Raw genomic sequence first — 17447 nt, forward strand, 5'->3', positions numbered from 1 at the left:
ATCTAAGATTTTCACCAATGATAAATATTTGAGATTTTATTGAAATTGAGATTTTTTTTTTTTTTTTTGCTTTTAAGTAACTGGAAAGCTCAAATGATCAAATTGTATTCTGATGTGCTTTTTCTCTTGACCTTGTTCCATCGACTTTTATAATAGTTACTCAACATAACATAAATCAAAGGAACTTTTAACTAAAATTTTTTTTTCATTTTAAAATCAGATCTCTTGTTGACTCCCACGCACTAGCACTACAGAAAGAACACTTTTTTTGTGTATTAATAATGCTTAAACATTTCGCTTCATGATTTACATTTGGTGTTGCTCATGGCACCCTCTGCTCGTAGCAGCCTCAAGAGGCCTGTCTCCTCCCCTAAAAAAATATTGAAAAAGTTTAGTAATTAATAATCCTCTTTTTATTTGTGAAGTTATTCAAAAATTTCACAGCCCCCCTGTGAAGACATTACAGCTTCCCGGGGAACCATGGCACACAGTTTGGGAAGCACTGACATAGATAACTATACTGTCATGCTACATATAATTGTAGATAAGCATAGTGTTATGTTTATCTACAATATGAAGTAGAGATTCGAGTATATCCTGAGAATTATTTTAGCCGATATCCAACAGTAGCACATTAGCGATAAATAGTTTTAGCTACGAATAGGATGCATAAGATAACATGATCTTATAAGAATTAAATATTAATTAATTGCCCAGAAATTATAAAGAATGACGAACTTTACATTATTATTTGTGACTATTATGCATATATAAAAAAAATCTTCTAAAGGTCATCAATCATATTTTACTTAGCAACAAATTTTAATCATCAAAATAACAGAATTTTAAACACATTTTTTGTTTAAATTCACAAATTAATTTAGTTCAAAATTAGTCTTTGATTCATAGATCTGAAATTAACTAAATCCGTTGTAGGCAGACAGATTAAAATTGATAGGGGATTATGATACTTTAGGCTAGCTGTCCGGGAAAAAAGTGAAATTAGCTACTACAGTTTTAACAAATAGTGTAATTCCGTTGGAAGGATTGCCTAGTAGAGCTTGAAAATAGTCATTTAAAATAAAAAAGGAACTGTTTCTGACTGACACAACAATCAATTTTGTTTACCTACATCAAGGTAATCTTTTAACAGAAGAAATGTATGTTTTTATATTGTAAAAGAAAGGAAAGGAAAGCTGATGATTATGGTCATATTAGTGTATAATAATTAAAGGGACTGATGTCAAGCTGATGAAAGCTGAGTTTTATTTTTAAGATCAATCAAGGAAAGTATTAAATTTTTTATTCCTTGTAGAGGTAAAGGTGAAGTTTGGTTTTAAAGATTCTGAATAATGTTCATTATATTTTATGCTAAGCATCTAATAATGAAAATTTAATCTTAAATCCATGATAAATTTAGTTCTCCTAAGTGAGAAGTGTCCTGAAAACATTTGCAGTGTTTCTATATATTATTTGTAGAAATATTTATTAAAAAGTAAAGATGTTGCATGTTAATTCCTTAGATATCCAAAGAAGCTCTAGCAACACATTTTACAACTGTATCAAAACTGGTCAGACAACAAAATGAATTAGATGTAGCTGCACAGAAAGCATCTCTCATATTACATCCTTCAGTGAAGAGGAGTACTTCTAGTCTAATTTCTGAGTGGTCCACTCTCTCTCAGTTGCTCAAGAAATTACGTCCTTATGAAAGATGTCCTACTCCAGTCAATATTGATTCATCTCCACCTGCTGCAACCACTACTGCCATTGTTGAAGGTATGGCAGATTTGTTCTTTAATTGTTTTCATATTAAATTATGAAGTCATGTTTTTCAGTTCAGCCAGTTCAGTTCTAAGGTAATTTAACTATTGTGAATTTTGTAATTTAGTTATGCAATTGATATGCAAAAAACATCTGCTCACATTTCGTACATACATAAATATGTATATGTGTACATTAGGGTGTTACAAGATATAATGGCGAAAAAAAAATTTGTGAAATCGAATACGCATACCCTCCAAATTTTTTCCATTTCACCTCAAAAATATGAGAAAAAAGTTTTATTGCAATAAAATAACGGGAACTCGTGCCGACTTGAGGTCAAAGTTGGACCTGAAATCCTGTACGGCGACTACAGTGGAAAGATTGTTAACTGTATAATTCCATACTACATGCAATATCAGTTTATTTAAAGCAGATATTTACAACAACATTAGACTACAGAAACATTACTGTATATATTTTTATTTCAATGTTTGCTTTTTGCAGTCAGGATAGAGCTTCGGTGCTCGCAACGTAACACAAATTGTTTTTGTTTCTCATCAGCTGTTAGCAAACCATGAAAGTCCTGCATCATTTTTACCGCTCTTTCAGCTCGTCGTTTACTGCTTTAAGTATTGAGACAGTCTTTTTCACGTCAAGGAATGAAATATTATTGACCATAACATAAAAGCTGGATGAATTTTTGTAGAGCAGCTTTAGAGATGGTTGGGTCCACATTTTCGTACTTTTTCCTAAAAGCACAAATCTTTTTTGGGTACTTTGACTGCCAAAGTGCATTGAAGCCATGGTTTCACGTATATTGTCACTAAAAACAAGCAGACATCAAACAATGCTTCATTTTCCTTCGTATCTAATTTTAGTTATGAACTAAACAGTAATAGTTTTAAGGAGTAAATCGCTCCCGGTGGTCTTATTTTAAATTCATTTTCTGTATCTCCACCTAAAAATATGATAGGCAGTTCTATCAACTCTTGATAGTCATCCCTGACCGTAATATTTGTAAGTTCAGCACGGTAAAAGTCAAGTAAATTTTCCAAGTTAGGTACATTTCGGAACAACTCCGCAGCTCCTCCATAGCACTGTATTTTAGTGGGATAGACCAGTTCATATATATGATGACGGCAAGCAAAGGAAAGCATTTCTCTATCAATTTTTTGCTCAAGAATAGCGCAAGAACCACTTAAAGGTCCTGTTTTGGAAGCTGTAGTATCACAACAGAGAGTTTTAACTTTGTCTTCGAGATTCCAATCTAAATCTGCCTTTCAAATATATCCTGTGTTTGTTCTTTTCCTGTAGAATTTTCCAGTTTAGACTCAACAATGAGTTGTTCTTCACATCCATATGAAATAACTATAGATAAGTGATCTTCTTTTGATTTTTTAGCACCCAAAGTAGGCAACAGTTTCATATTCCAAGGTAAATTCACTACATATGGCACCTCGTACTAAAAACCAATTTTTATTCTTTCCTCGTGCTCCTTCCACTTTTCGATTCGAATTCTTTGAATTGATGATTTACCTATGGGAAATTCATCAATGTTGCACCCAAGTACGTCAAGTAGCTTCAAGAATAAACAGATAATCTCGTATACTTGGACACCTGTCCAATGAAGGAACTGACTTTGGAATAATAAAATCGCTCCTCATTACATATTTACTTGTTCCACATTCTGATAATACTTGTTCCAGGTTCTTGAATACTTATTCCAGGTTCTGGAATACTTGTTCCAGGTTCTTATATACTTGCTCCAGGTTCTAATATACTTGTTCCAGGTACTGATTTATATGTTTCAGAGAAATCTTCTGAATTAATATGCTCATTAGAGCTCGAAGAGGAATCTTCTTGTACAAGTTCATAAAATTCCAAGGATGTTGAAGCGGAATCGTATTTAGTGCGCCTGTTTTCTTCTTTGACAGCTCAAAGGCGAGTCCTTTCCTCTTTGTCGGCCAGTTTTTTATCCGCTCCACCTAAAGTGACCACATCGGCCGGGCTCTCTTTGGAGTTGCAAGAAAATCAAATCTTCCTCTATTTTGATTAACCAAAGTGCATCAGCATATGCAATATTGAATAAATTGTTTAAATTGCTCTCAAATTCTTGTTGGCACTGCCTGAATACTTCTTGCAGTTTCTTTGCATTTTTTTGTAAGTCTCTTCAAATTTGATACAGGTTTTTAAGTTTATTCACACAATTTGGCAATGATTCGGTGGGAATGCGTGCCTTTTCCCAAAAGATGATGCATTCCTGAATAGCGAGATTTGCACCTTCACTGATGGTTAAATTTACTTCTCGAATGTCGTAAAACAAAACAGACAGAACTTGTCCGTTCAAGGGAAGTTTCAAGCCCGTAATTTGGTATTTTACGCGAATCCTATTAAAAATATCTTTTTACGAACTTTGCAATTCCACTGCCATGTTTCGTTTCCTATGGAAGGACTATACTGTGCTCGCTGACCGGAATGTATTCGTACTTACACGTTTGACAGTTTGCAAATTGCCATGGATAAGCCCCCCCCCCTCGCCCCCAACATATGTTTTTAAGTTTTCATTTGTTTTCTGTGCATTATTTACAGCTGCTTTGAGCTTCGCAAAGTATCACGTCGCCAGCATTCGCTTGTTTATGAATACACGTTCTATTTACACGTTTAGGCCTTTAGGCGCAAGTCGGCATGGGTTACCATGCTTCAAATTGCATGAAACTTTTTTTACAACGGTTTTGATACAAAAGGAAAAAAATAAGAAGGTATGCGTTTAAAAAAAACGACTTTCATTTTTTGGAGCACCCTAGTGTACATTCATACGCACATATAGATGTCACAAGAAAACTTGTGATAAATAACTTGGGGATATTCAAAATGGAAATTTTGACCATCCATTCGTTCTTAGGTACATTTCAGGTGTGAGCAAAATTGAAATTTAGACTGACATTTGAATTTTTTTTTTGCAATTACAATACTTCTTTGTATAATGTAAAAAGAAGTAAAATTAGCTTAAAAATCTGTGATATATCTTCAAATATATGGATAAATTCCGAATTAATTCCGTGATAGATTTCAACAAACAGAAAATAATACAATAATGTCGTAAGTTGAGCCGATAGGAAAGAATTCGAACTGATGTTCCCATTACATTGCATATGCAATGAACCCGTTCCTACCTAAATATCTGTTAAAAGGCCACCCTTTCTAATCCCATCTTCAAGTAGTGATGACCCATCCGGCAACACTACAGAGTACCCCACAAAAAAGAGGAAAATGCTCATTAAATTCTCCCCTGAAACTTCCAATGGTGCAAGTTTGCACCTTGAACCTTTTTCTCGGGCACCCTTGTGTAAATAAGATGACAAATTATTTTAGGCACTTAAACTAATAAAATCGCTGACTTTGAAGCACTTACTACAACTGCATAGTATGGGATCTTTATGATAATCACTTAATTTAGAATCTTTGTCTTTAGCCCGCAGGTCAAGAACAACTTTTGGGGGAACTCTTCCTACTTCAGGCCCTGGAAAAGTTTGGGCGGATCAGTTATGTGAGTTGCAAGATTGGTTGGAAACCCAGGATATGAATTTGCAAATGCAGGTGGTGGATGTCACTGATGAAGATGCCATTGTTTCTGTTTTAGAAAAAGTTCAAGTAAGTTTCTGTATTCAATTTATTAAGAAATTTCCAGTTCAAACAGTGAAATAAATTAAAATGCTCATGTTTTTTTCATTAATCTCTTAAACTTGGTGTAGCATCAAGTCTAAAAATAAGATGTAATACAAGTGTGAGTTCTTGGAAACAAATGTACCAATCGCCTAATATCTATCGGTGAATAACTTCTGTAGCTGCTTTGTGGTAGGATACATTTGTTACTGTACAGGTGTGTAAATCAAGTGTTTCACATCGGTAGAACAGTATGAAAAGTTTTAGTATTCCGAAGTATTGGCTTATCATAAAAGTACCCAACTATTTTTGCACTATGGCTTGAACAGACACATTCACTTATTCAATTTTGAAAAACGAAAGTTTTTTTTTTTAAACTTTGCTATACGCTATTAATGATATTCCATTACTAATTTTTATCAAGATTAAAAAAATTATCTAATATTTTGAGCAAAAATTTTATACCAGAGTTTCCCTATAGTAACCGGTAGTTGAACAAATAATTCTGAACTTGACTAAATTTTTAGGCTAATTAATTTTTTCATTGAAGTAAGGAAGATGAGAGAGCTCAAATGAGGCATTTTAAAAATATTAAGGCTGCAAGAAATTTCTTAATAATAGTGTGATTATTTGAGTTAAAAATTTAGTATAAATTAGAAATTGGAACTTTAACTTTTTGTTTTACAGATTTATCTATGACTGATGAGTTCGTTTCCTTTTTCTGTTTTTTAATAATATTTGTTTAGTTACATTGTGTTGTTTGAATTGATTTATACACTGCATTATTTACTTAACATATCTAAATTGTTTTTCTACAACTCTCCTTTTTTACATATGTATCTTGCCTATTTTATAAAACCATAGTGTTTGAGAAAAATGGGACAAAGATGTTTTTTCAGGGATTTGGTTTCCAGCTCGCTCCAGCCAGTTCTTCTAAGCAGGTCTGGCTATCAGTTTTGGCAGGAACATATCAATGGCAGTAAAAAAATAAATAAATAAATAAAAAAAATCCTGTAGTTGGTATTAGAAAATTGAACTTTTCTGACCAACAGTGAAAACTCAGTCTCAAACAATGAATTTCAAATCAATAGGCAATAAATACCTAATAAGGTATTGGCTAGTTCTTGTAGATCTAATAATGCTATTTCAGAGTAGAAACTTATCCTATTTTGACATTTTTTTCTTCTCCTTGATGTTTGCTTTTTCTAATACCAACCATAGGAGCAGTATTTTTTACAGCTATAAATTTCCATCAAATCTAAAGAAGTTCTTCTGCCCTTATATAGAAGTTTGGTAAGATCTCATTTGGAGTATGCTGTTCAACTTTGGTCTCCTTATCTTAAGAAAGATATTAATGTATTGGAAAGGGTTCAAAGGCGGGCTACAAGGCTAATAAATGAACTTTCTCATTTAGACTATGATTCCAGGCTTAGAAGGCTAAAAATGTACAGTCTTGAGCAAAGAAGAGACTGAGGGGACATGATTCAGTTGTTTAAATTTATTAAAATGAAAGATGTTACGGGGCTGAAGTTAAGCAGTGAAAACAGGACAAGGGGTCATTGTTTTAAGCTATTTAAATCTCAGGCTAACATGGATATTAGGAAAAATTATTATTATAGCAGGGTAGTGGAACCTGGGAACAGCTTACTGGAAGAGGTGGTAATGAGCAAGGGAGTAGATAGTTTTAAAGAGGGCCATTTGATCTTCACTGGGGATTAGCCACCCGTCTTGCTGGGCCCAGAGCCTGTTGCTGGTCGTCACTTTTGTATTTGTATTTCCTTTTTTAGCGCACTAAAAGGAACAAATGCAAAATGGAACTTCCTCTTCTCACAGAAAAGATCTGAAGAATCTCATATTTTATCATCTAAACCAGTTGTAAAGCAATCAAAACACATCCAGATCACATTTTGGCAGATAGAACAGCTTAGTGAGACCTGCTATAGCTGGATTGCAATCAACTTGAAAGTTCGTGAAATAATAGCTTTATCCCAATTAATTCGAGCACTAAAGTAAATGTCCAGTCAATGAACACATTGTAGCGTGCATGGAATATGCGATAATTTTTGACTTCAGAATATTGTTAGGGGTAGTTAGTAAGTAAACATAAGAAAAGTCCCCACCTTTAGGGAATGATCTAAAGGTAGGAGGGAGGGAGGAAGCAAATTTTGGGTTTTTCAAGAAAATGTCGGAAACAGTGGGAAAAATGAGTTTAAAATAAAAATTGAAGCTAAATAAACTTCCTATGAAACTGTTTCTACACATATTTGTCAAATTTCCAATAATTTTCCGGGTATATGTTATAAAAAATCGATGATTTTCGGAAAATTCTGTCTTTTTGACACACATTGGCTCTTTGTGCCTCCCAGGATCAGTATTCATGAAAATCGTCAATAACAAAGATGTAGAGCTTTAAATTTCCTTCAACTTGATATGCTATTTCATCACACTTTATTCAACCAATCAAAAGTTACAGAATTTCAAACACACACTTTCTTCATGGCAAAACATGGGACACTTGCCATTCACAAATTTCAAACTGACTCGAAAGGATCACGCACTTGCTCTTTCCTCAATGGATTCGACAACCCTGATGGATAATAAAGAAGTATTTGTGGATTCTTCCAACAAAAATAATGTTTAAGGAGGGGGGGGGGTGAAATTGTGACTTTGTGACAAGGGAGAAGGAAGTAATAAGAAGTTTGACATCAAGTATTTTTTAATACGAATATGTTTAAAAAAAATAGCTTATGAAAAGTAGTTTGTGACAAATGGGGAGGGGGTCAAAAATGTTGAAAAAAATGTTTGACATTATTTATGGACAGCCCTTTACCAAGGAATTGGATGAAGATTTACAAAATAACGTATATGCAGTATGAATTGGTGGACTGAGGACGTGCAGAAAGTCAGCACCATACATGCTGTTTAAGGAAATTGATAACAACATTTATTTAATTTAATTTGATTTTGTTGTTACTGAGGATACCTAGTCTACAAAAGTGTTAGGTAAAAAGAGACAACAGTATACATCATAAGGACATCAATGTCACTTAGAAAATTGAAACAATGGTTAAACAAGAAGGTCTCTGTCCAACTTTCATAATAACAGTCATCTGACAAATCCGCTAATGATGAAGCTTTTGAAAAACGAGACACTCTCCAAGCTTTTTGCTGATGTTGACCTTGATATTGCAAAGACGGCTATAATCACGTGGCAAAATTCTTTGGTAGCTATCATTTGAGAGGAAGTCCTCCTGGTTGTTCTCTTGATAGCAAAATTCCTAACTGATCACAAGATTCTACTCTCAAAATGTACCAGAAATCTGAAATCAAACAACGTGTATCTGAGGTATATATCAACAGTTCTTCCCCTGAATCCATTGAGGCTGCTGGGGTCATATGTATCTCTCATGGTATGGTGCTCCAGCCACAGAAAGTCCTTCTACGAGCTCCGTTACAGATCATTTACCTGCAAACATCAAGACTGATCTCCAACTCTGCCGTTCCACCAGGTACACCTGTAGCTAGGAACTTAATGGTGAAATACTGGATTGGGGGTTTGGGAAAGGAGGAATGACCAACTTGTGCCGAAACTCTCGTAATCGGGTGTTTTTCCTGACAGAATCTTGAAGATGATTTTGACCGATTGCTTTTCTACAAGTGACCGAAAATCACTTGTAAAAAATCATTGTTAAGCTACTCTGTCGCGAGCTTGCATAGGGCAGTTGCAACAACGGAATCAAAATATCACGGACGAAGGGGATGACAATGACATTGATACATTACCAATTTCTTAGAACAATTTTTCCACTGCTGGTGACATGACCCTTCTGCCTCAGAATAAAACCAAGATGTCACCTTAAAGATGATATTTTCATTTTCTAATTACTCTCAGTCCATATTCCATATAAACACTTTCAAAATATGATTAGTAATAATGTAACAAAAACTATAATCATAAAAAGTTGCTTCCCATCAGCTACATCTACCTCATTCCTATTATTAAAATTTTCATTATCATGCTATAGCGTCACATATTCATTTCAATAAGAATAACGAAATTGAGTACATGCTAGAACTTCATAGTTTTTGATAGCTTGTCAGCTGGGTGTCGCGGTTATTGGGCATAGGCTTCGTATTTCTTTGTAAGTTTGAATCTGAAGTTCAAGTGTTCAGTCGGTGGATTTTCAAGACACAGAAAACCTTCGGGGTCTTTATCACATGATTGCTGCACAAGATCCCTTGAGCGCCTGCTTGGCACATATATTTTGAGACAAAAATAATGAAATTCCCCCCCCCCCCCCCGAAAAGCATTGGTTTTCAAGAACGCAAATATGACATATATGTATGAAAACGATTTCATAATAAATTTAGTTAACTTTCACTTTTATTCAAAACGCATTTTTCCGGGCGTTTCCTAGATATAATCGAAAACCACAAAATTTGGCTCTCCCTTCCTAGCTTTAACTCCCTCCCCCGCTTTGGTAGGGGACTTTCAGTATGTTTACTTATTAATTACTTCGAACAAATTTCTTACTGAGGATGTGCTGACTTTCTGCACTTCCTCAGTTTACTTTCATTAAATAATGCCATGAGTATAGAATTAATTCAAACGGCATATCATTAGTTCTGCTAATCTTTGTCCAATTTCTTGATAAGGGGCTGTCCATAAATGATGTTACACTTTTTTTCAACATTTTTGACCCCCTCCCTGTTTGTCACAAAGTACTTTTCATAAACTAATTTTTATAAACATATTCGTTTTAAAAAAATGGATGTCACATCTTTTTGGTTCTCTCCAAAAAGAAAACCCCTTCCACCTTATTAAAAAGTCACAATTTCACCGTCCCTCCCTAAACATTATTTGTGCTGTCGTAATCCACAAATACTTCTTTATTATCCATCAAGATTGTCGAATTCATTGAGAAAGAGTAAGTGCACTATCCTTTTGAGTCAGTTTGAAATTTGTGAATGGCAAGTGTTCCAATTTTTGCCATGAAATTGCGTGTTTGAAATTCTGTAACTTTTGGTTGGTTGAATAAAATATAACAAAATAGCATACCAAATTGAAGGAAATTTAAAGCTCTTCAACTTTGTTGTTGACAATTTTCATGAGTACTGATCCTGGGAGGTGCTAGGAACCAATGTTTGACAAAACATTGCATTTGTGCCGAGTTTCATGATTGTGGCTCTAATTCTTCCAGGTGCATATATTATTTTGCGATAGAGTGTATATTGACTATCTTAATACAGTGATTTATATGGACGTCGCCAGGATTGAAGTTAGGGAGAAGAAGCAAGTATGGAGGGGGTGGGGGGGGGCATTCCTGATAGCAGGTCACAGGAGGCCACTTCTTAAAAAGTTCATATCTGACAAATTTCAACTGATGATTTGAAAACAGTGAGGACAGTTTTGCTTTCATGGGCATAGCAGTGGTGCCAACTCCATGGGACCCGAGAGGGCCCAAGCATCCTCAAAAATATTTTTGAGGGGGCAGAGCCCCCCAATAAATCAAGAAAATTATTAGTTATATTATGCTTTCTAAACTCATAAATTTATGTTTTATTTTCCTTGTTAGAAGATAGTTTATCTTGTAAAATACATTCAGTAATGAGTTAAAACAAATAATTATTACAGTAGCAAGCAGGTTAACTGAAAACGAGTGGTGTGAATGATGGTAGTGTTACGGTGCTGCAAGCACACTTAGAATTTGTCCCAGAGCGCGAACTTACGGGATAAGTCTGTTGCCGGTGGGCAGCGCTGCGACATGCTCATCTAAGTGTTGCTGATCAGGAAAAAATACATGAGGATTTGATTTGTGTATTAAATGTGTGGCGTGATAGTTTTGAATTCTTTTGGGAATTGTGTTTAAAAGAAAAACCTTTACAAAATGATAATCCTTTGCTTCCTCGGAATCGACGTATACCCAAGAGGTATGAAAACAAGGAAGCCAGATCACCACATACTTTCAAAATCCCAAAGTACTACAGAGCAATGCATTGAGGTTTGTGAAATGATGCAATCTTGAATTATTGGGCGGTTTACATCAACTGGACTCACACAGGTCATTGCAGTGAGTTTTTTAAAAAATAACCTAGACATTGAGAGACTACGTTTATACTTGAATATTTTAGCCGATATCACTAATGAAAAAACAAGTGGTCTTAAAAAATATGCATAAATTAAATTATCTTTTTACAAAATTGTACTACTCTGCATGTTTGTATTTATTTTTTCTTTTTTTTCAAATCCAAAAAATATGTTCAGTAAGTAATAATATGTGTGAGGCTTGTCGAGAGTTTTCTGGGTTCTAATGTTGATTAAATGACTTTAAAATGATTTTAAAAAACTTTAAAACTCACAATTTTTCATCTCAAACTTCGAAAATTTCCCGCAGGAAGACCCCCCTGTATGCCCCCCCCCCCCACAATATCTTTTTTTTTAAGTCGGCATCTCTGGGAGTGCCCTTCCATGCAAGTCAGGTGCCCTCCCCTTTTTCAATGCCTAGCTATGGCTTTGACTTTCAACTCGACTTATATTTTTTTGGTAAATTTTCTTTAACGTTCCCAAGTCAAACAAGGTTTGTGATAAATCACAAATCCTGAGAACAAAGGATGAGCAGAACTTGTTTTAATTTGTCGAGTAAATTAACATTTAAAAATTATGTATCAAAATCAATGACAGAAGAAAGAGACATTCAGACAGTTCAAAGCAAAGTAAATAACTTATTTGGTTGTACAGTGATTAAAAGGAAGAAAAAAAGCAACTAGGATGAATTTTTATGATTTTTTTATGAATTCGCTTTTTGTGAGCACTCAGTTATAAAAGCAAATATCAAATATTGTGATCCCTTTGCGCTCCCTGGTAATAAGCTAATAAGCTCAAGAGCAAAATTGCACTATAATGTAAAATGCAACTCATTAGTAAAGATGGCTATGGCAAATGCAATTTTTTTTTCTCTCTAACATCAATTACAACTGATCAGGAAGATTTGAAATCTCTACACACAAAATTATAATTTTATTAACAAAGTTCCAATGACTGCTGCTAAAACTGAAAGTTATTTGACTGGCCAGTTGCACCTAGTGGTCATGAAAACTTGTTAGCAATGTTGGATAATACTTATTAAGGGGTTCTACTGTAATAACAAAAAAGGCTAAGGATAAGTTTTGCCTATGCAAGAAACATATTAATGTATGCAAACAAGCAAAAAAAAAAATTTTTTTTTCTGTTTAGGCAGACCATTAAAGACAAAAATTCTGATTAGGAACAGTGGATGGTAATGTGACAGTTTATATAATACTCATATTGATCCTCTACTTGTATAAAGTTTTCCGTAGGGGTAGCTAGGGGTTGGCAGGAGTGGCTCTCGCCAGGGGCGCAGCTGCCCGGGAGGCATTTTTTTTTCTTTTTTTTTCATCGTAGAATTTGAAAAATGCTTTAAAAAATTAAAAAAAAAAAAAACCTTGCAAAAAAAGAAAAAAAAAGAGCTAGAGACACATGCATAACATCTACGAAAAAAAAATTTTTTTTGGAGGTCACAATGACCTCCAGTGACTTTCCATGTGTGTGTGTGTGGGGGGGGGGGCGCAATTTCTTTAGTTTGCCAGGGTCGATAAACCCCATAGTTACACTATTGAAAGTATTATTTAGCACTTTTAAATGCCTGTTATTCTGTTTGTTAGAAGGTGACAAAAAATAAAAACTCTTCTAAGATTGCTATGAGCTTTTAAAAAGACATTGCACATTTTTAGAAAATTGAATTTTGAAATCTTTAAGCTCCTTCGAAGTATTCTCCATTAAAACTAATGCTCTTGTCCAATTTTTTATTCAACTGAGAAAAACATTTTAAAATTAATTTTTGATGCCTGACAACTCTTCTGTTGTGTTTTCAACATCCCATCAATGTTGACAAAAGGCTCCCTTTAGTACTTTTTTCATTCAGGGGAATAAGTCAAAGCCAGGTTAGGTGAATAGGGGCCAAAATACTTTGGACAGCTCCACCAGTTTGTCAATTGTCTGATGTCGGTCTTCGCAGATAATGTTTCCAATTTGTTGCACATTTTCATCAGCGGGATGTGGAAAGATGACCAGAGTGAGGTTGGTCATCAATACTGACATTTGCTCTTTTTTTTGAAGTGGAAAAATGACTGAAACATTTGCATTCTCCCCATAGCATATTCCTTATGGACTGTCTGTAAGTTCAAAGGTTTCTTTGCCAGTTAATTCCAGCAAAAAGCAAATTTGATAACTGTTCACTACTCATGAAATTCTACCATAAAAATAAAAAATAAAAAAAGCCCTGGCGCTAAACAGGCATTTCTAAATAATTCTCTCAAATGGAATGCAAGGCCTTCTACATAGCTAGGCTTCGCACTCTGACTGAGGAATGTTGGCTGTATAGGCCCTGAACAAGAGATCTCGCTACCACTCAAACTCTGCCCTTTATAAAATCAGTTTTTTTAAACCCTTGTACGTATGTTCTCTATACAAATCCACAGTTTATGTCTCATCCTCACCAAATTTCCCAGGGACATACTTTGGCGAGAAAGAGAGAGAAGGGTTGTAGAAAGTTTTTAAAAAGCAAATAAGGTTTAAACCATTTGAATTTTAACTCCCAGAATAGTAAAAAACGGGTTTTGTTCTACACAAAAAAATTGTCGTAGAGATTTTGCGCCTTTGAAAAACCCTTAAAAATACTACTTTAGGAGAATTTTCCTATATTCGGAAGCTTCAAGGAACTAAATTAACGAAAAAAGGATATAAGCATGTTTATGGCTGTGAAAATTAATTTTCAGAAGATCATCTGCATGAGATTTATTAATATGAAAACAAAATGAATAAATATTTTCTGTTGTTTAACAGGTATGTTTAGGAATTTTTTATGAGCATACCCAATTATCTCATACATTTTTAAACACACGTCAAATTGTTTCAAACCATTTCTTAACTATATATTACAGTATATTTTATAAAGAACTAACCTTTTTCTGTATTTCAGAAAAAAACGTTATTTTGTACCATAAAATACTGTTATGGAGCACAAAATGTATGATTAATGGGGGAGAGAAACATAAAATAATGCAGTATGGTACTTACTGTATGTACAGTATGTAACCTCATTATAATAGCATTGTGAACAGTAGATATATCAAATATATTTATAATTTAAATTATGAAGAAGGTTTATGCAGCGCGATAAGAATATTATCAGTCGCCTGACATTGCATGCACATCAGGCAACTCTTCAGAAGAAGAAAGAGTGATGAGTTAATCTTCGGCTTTTTTAGGATCAGCCCGGGTTTTTTTTCAGTGGATCAATCATCTTTATCAGAAAGAATATTATCTTTGGTTACCTCAGTTTTTCCTTCTCTTAGACAAGTAAATTGTTGCAAAAAGCCATTGCAGATGCTAAGAGATTATCAAAGGTAATGGAACGCGTCATATTCTGATGAGGCGTCTCCAACAGCAATAGCATTTTTCTTGCATATATGCTCTTTTGTTACGGACTTCAAAATTCAGGCAAAGCAACTCCTTTCCATTCTCTTCATCTTCGTATTCACTTGCAGATTTAACAAATTTTGCAAGGTCACTATCTGACAAAGTTTGGCCATGGCAGTCGATGAGCTTGTTGATATCCTTCCTCTTCCTTCATATCAGAAAATCCTTCTCCACCCCGTTGCTTCGTCAACTCCACTGCCTTTTGAACTGCTTCATAGTGAATGTCTTCAGGAGCAAAGGAGTGACAGTCATGCATGACATTGTGCTAAAGTTTCTTCCAACTTGCATTGGTAGTCTATGTTTTCACAGCTTTTAATGATGTGCCTATGCTGTGCAGTGCAGAAGCTATTGTAAACTGCTTTCAGTACTTTCAGGTTGATATTTTCCACTCTTTGCAGTGTCCATTGCCTGCACAAGGTTTTGGAAACACTCCCTTGCATAAATGGCTTTAAATGCCTTAACAATGCCCTGATCCATAGGCTGGATTAATGGCATAGTCAGAGCTGCCAAGTGCTCCGTTTTTCCCGGAGTTTCTCCGATTTTTATTGCGTACTCCGAAAATCCGATTTATTCCAAAAAACTCCGATTTTTCGACTTTTCTTCACTTTTCGTTTTCAGATGAATTTTCCTTATCCTTGAAGGCAGGAATTATGTACAAACTCAACAAAAGAAAAGACAATTTGATGCTTTGGAAGCATTTCAGGATAAACACTGAGGAGAGCGACGGTTGGAGAACATCAGTTTTTGATAGAGCATTTCAGCTCCACGCGTGTAAAACATCGCCGCCATGTTTGGTCATTCACAAGATGGAAGTCGACGGTGCTAAGCGCCTAAGTTTTCAAAGACAGAGCAGATTTGGGTGTTTTCCTTAACTGAAAAATCATTAAAGTAAAGTAAAATGTGCTACATTTTTTTTAAAAAATATTTTAAATAATTTTCTTGAGAAATGAAAAAAATCATACTATTTAAAATTTCATCTTATCCTCACTGTTTTGGAAGTTATTGTGCTAAATATTCTCAATTAAATTGTAGTTTCATGAGGATTTTAAGTTATTTGTATGGAACAAGTTCAAACATTTCTATCCTAATTTTTGACTTAGTCGCCATATTTGGTCATTTTGTGAGATTTAAGCACTTAAGTCTCTTTTAGTGACCTAGTTTCCAAAAACGGAATAAGATGCATTTTGCAATGCAAACTATTGAAAATAATTCAAAATGGGCCTTTTTTTTTCCAGAAAATTCTTAATTATTTTCTTGAAATATTTAAAAAAAATTTTTCAGAATATTATTTTATCCTCATTGGTTTAGATGCTAATCTACTACATACTGATTATTTCGTCTAAATTATAGTTTTTAAGGATTATTAATTATTTATAGTTACTTTTTTGCAACTAATTCAAAAATCTATTACCCTTTTTTTTTCATAGTCGCCATGTTTGGTCATCCGCAAAATGTAAGTAGACGAGACTATTAATCGCCTAAGTTTCCGAAAATAGAATTGTATATTTATCTCAATACAAACTATTAAAAATAACATAAAATGCAAAGAAAAAAATATGTTTTTTTAAAGGGAAATTTTATCTGTATTTGATCCTCATTGTCTTGGAGGCTTTGTAGAAGCTATTTCATTTGAATTGCTGTTTCCTGTTGACTTCTCATTTATTTATTCTTTTTTTGCAGAAAGATCAGAAACCTATTTTAACTTAAATTTTCCATGTGTAAAAAAAGTATTGAATAATACTCTTTTAGAATGTGCTAAGTCCTATTCATTTATTTATTTATGAAAGTTGTAACCCCCCCCCCCCATTCGTATTTCAAAATTTAGCGATAGTGTTGGAAACTAAAGTTTTGGGGTCTAGTGGCCACTTGGAAAATTCCTGAGAATTGATCTTTACTATGAAGTTACATAAGAGCTCTACTTCCAAGCACGAGAAGTAAATTGTGTATTTTATTCTTCAATATGTTCTTATGCAATGCATTTTTAATACACGTACATGCATTAAAAAATATTTAAAAAGAGATTGCAGTTTTATTAAATCAAACAGTTATGTTTTTTTACTTTTCATTATGTAGCTACGTGACGATGCTTTTTTTTTTGGTAAAATAATTTTATTTTAATCTTGGTTGTAGCTTTGCTGAAAATCAAACATGAAAATTCAGAAAAGCATCATAGTGGTGTTTAAAACTTATAGAAGCTTGTGGTACAGAAGGAAGGCTTAGCAATGGCCGCGATTTCTTGCTCCTATTTTAACCCTCGGTGCTCCTATTTTTTCCCTTCATTGCTCCTATTTTTTTTATCTTGAGGTTGGCAGCTATGCATAGTGTTCGGTGGCAAACAGCACACTTCAACGCTTTCCTCAAGAAGGTTTGTTGCATGCCCTCCAGCATTGTCCATTATCAGGAGGACCCTTGTCCTTCAGATAATCTTTAACCTGAGGAATGAGTGAATGATTCAACAAACCATCTGTTCGTGAAGGTTTTTGTAACCCAAGCCTTTTTGGGTGGTGCATCCAGTGAA

At 34.3% G+C, this 17447-nt stretch overlaps 1 protein-coding gene across 1 annotated transcript in view; it reads left to right on the forward strand.

Moving 5' to 3' along the window:
• The window catches only part of LOC129234114 (dystrophin-like), a gene marked incomplete at its 3' end in the record, with an annotated part of 333560 nt that overhangs the window by 155444 nt on the left and 160669 nt on the right, over nucleotides 1-17447 (forward strand). The window contains 2 exon segments of the mRNA XM_054868004.1: nucleotides 1524-1779; nucleotides 5240-5418. Of these exon segments, the coding sequence (XP_054723979.1) occupies nucleotides 1524-1779; nucleotides 5240-5418 (435 nt within the window).

This window comes from Uloborus diversus, chromosome 1 (assembly GCF_026930045.1).
Source record: "Uloborus diversus isolate 005 chromosome 1, Udiv.v.3.1, whole genome shotgun sequence".
Classification (NCBI taxonomy): domain Eukaryota; kingdom Metazoa; phylum Arthropoda; class Arachnida; order Araneae; family Uloboridae; genus Uloborus; species Uloborus diversus.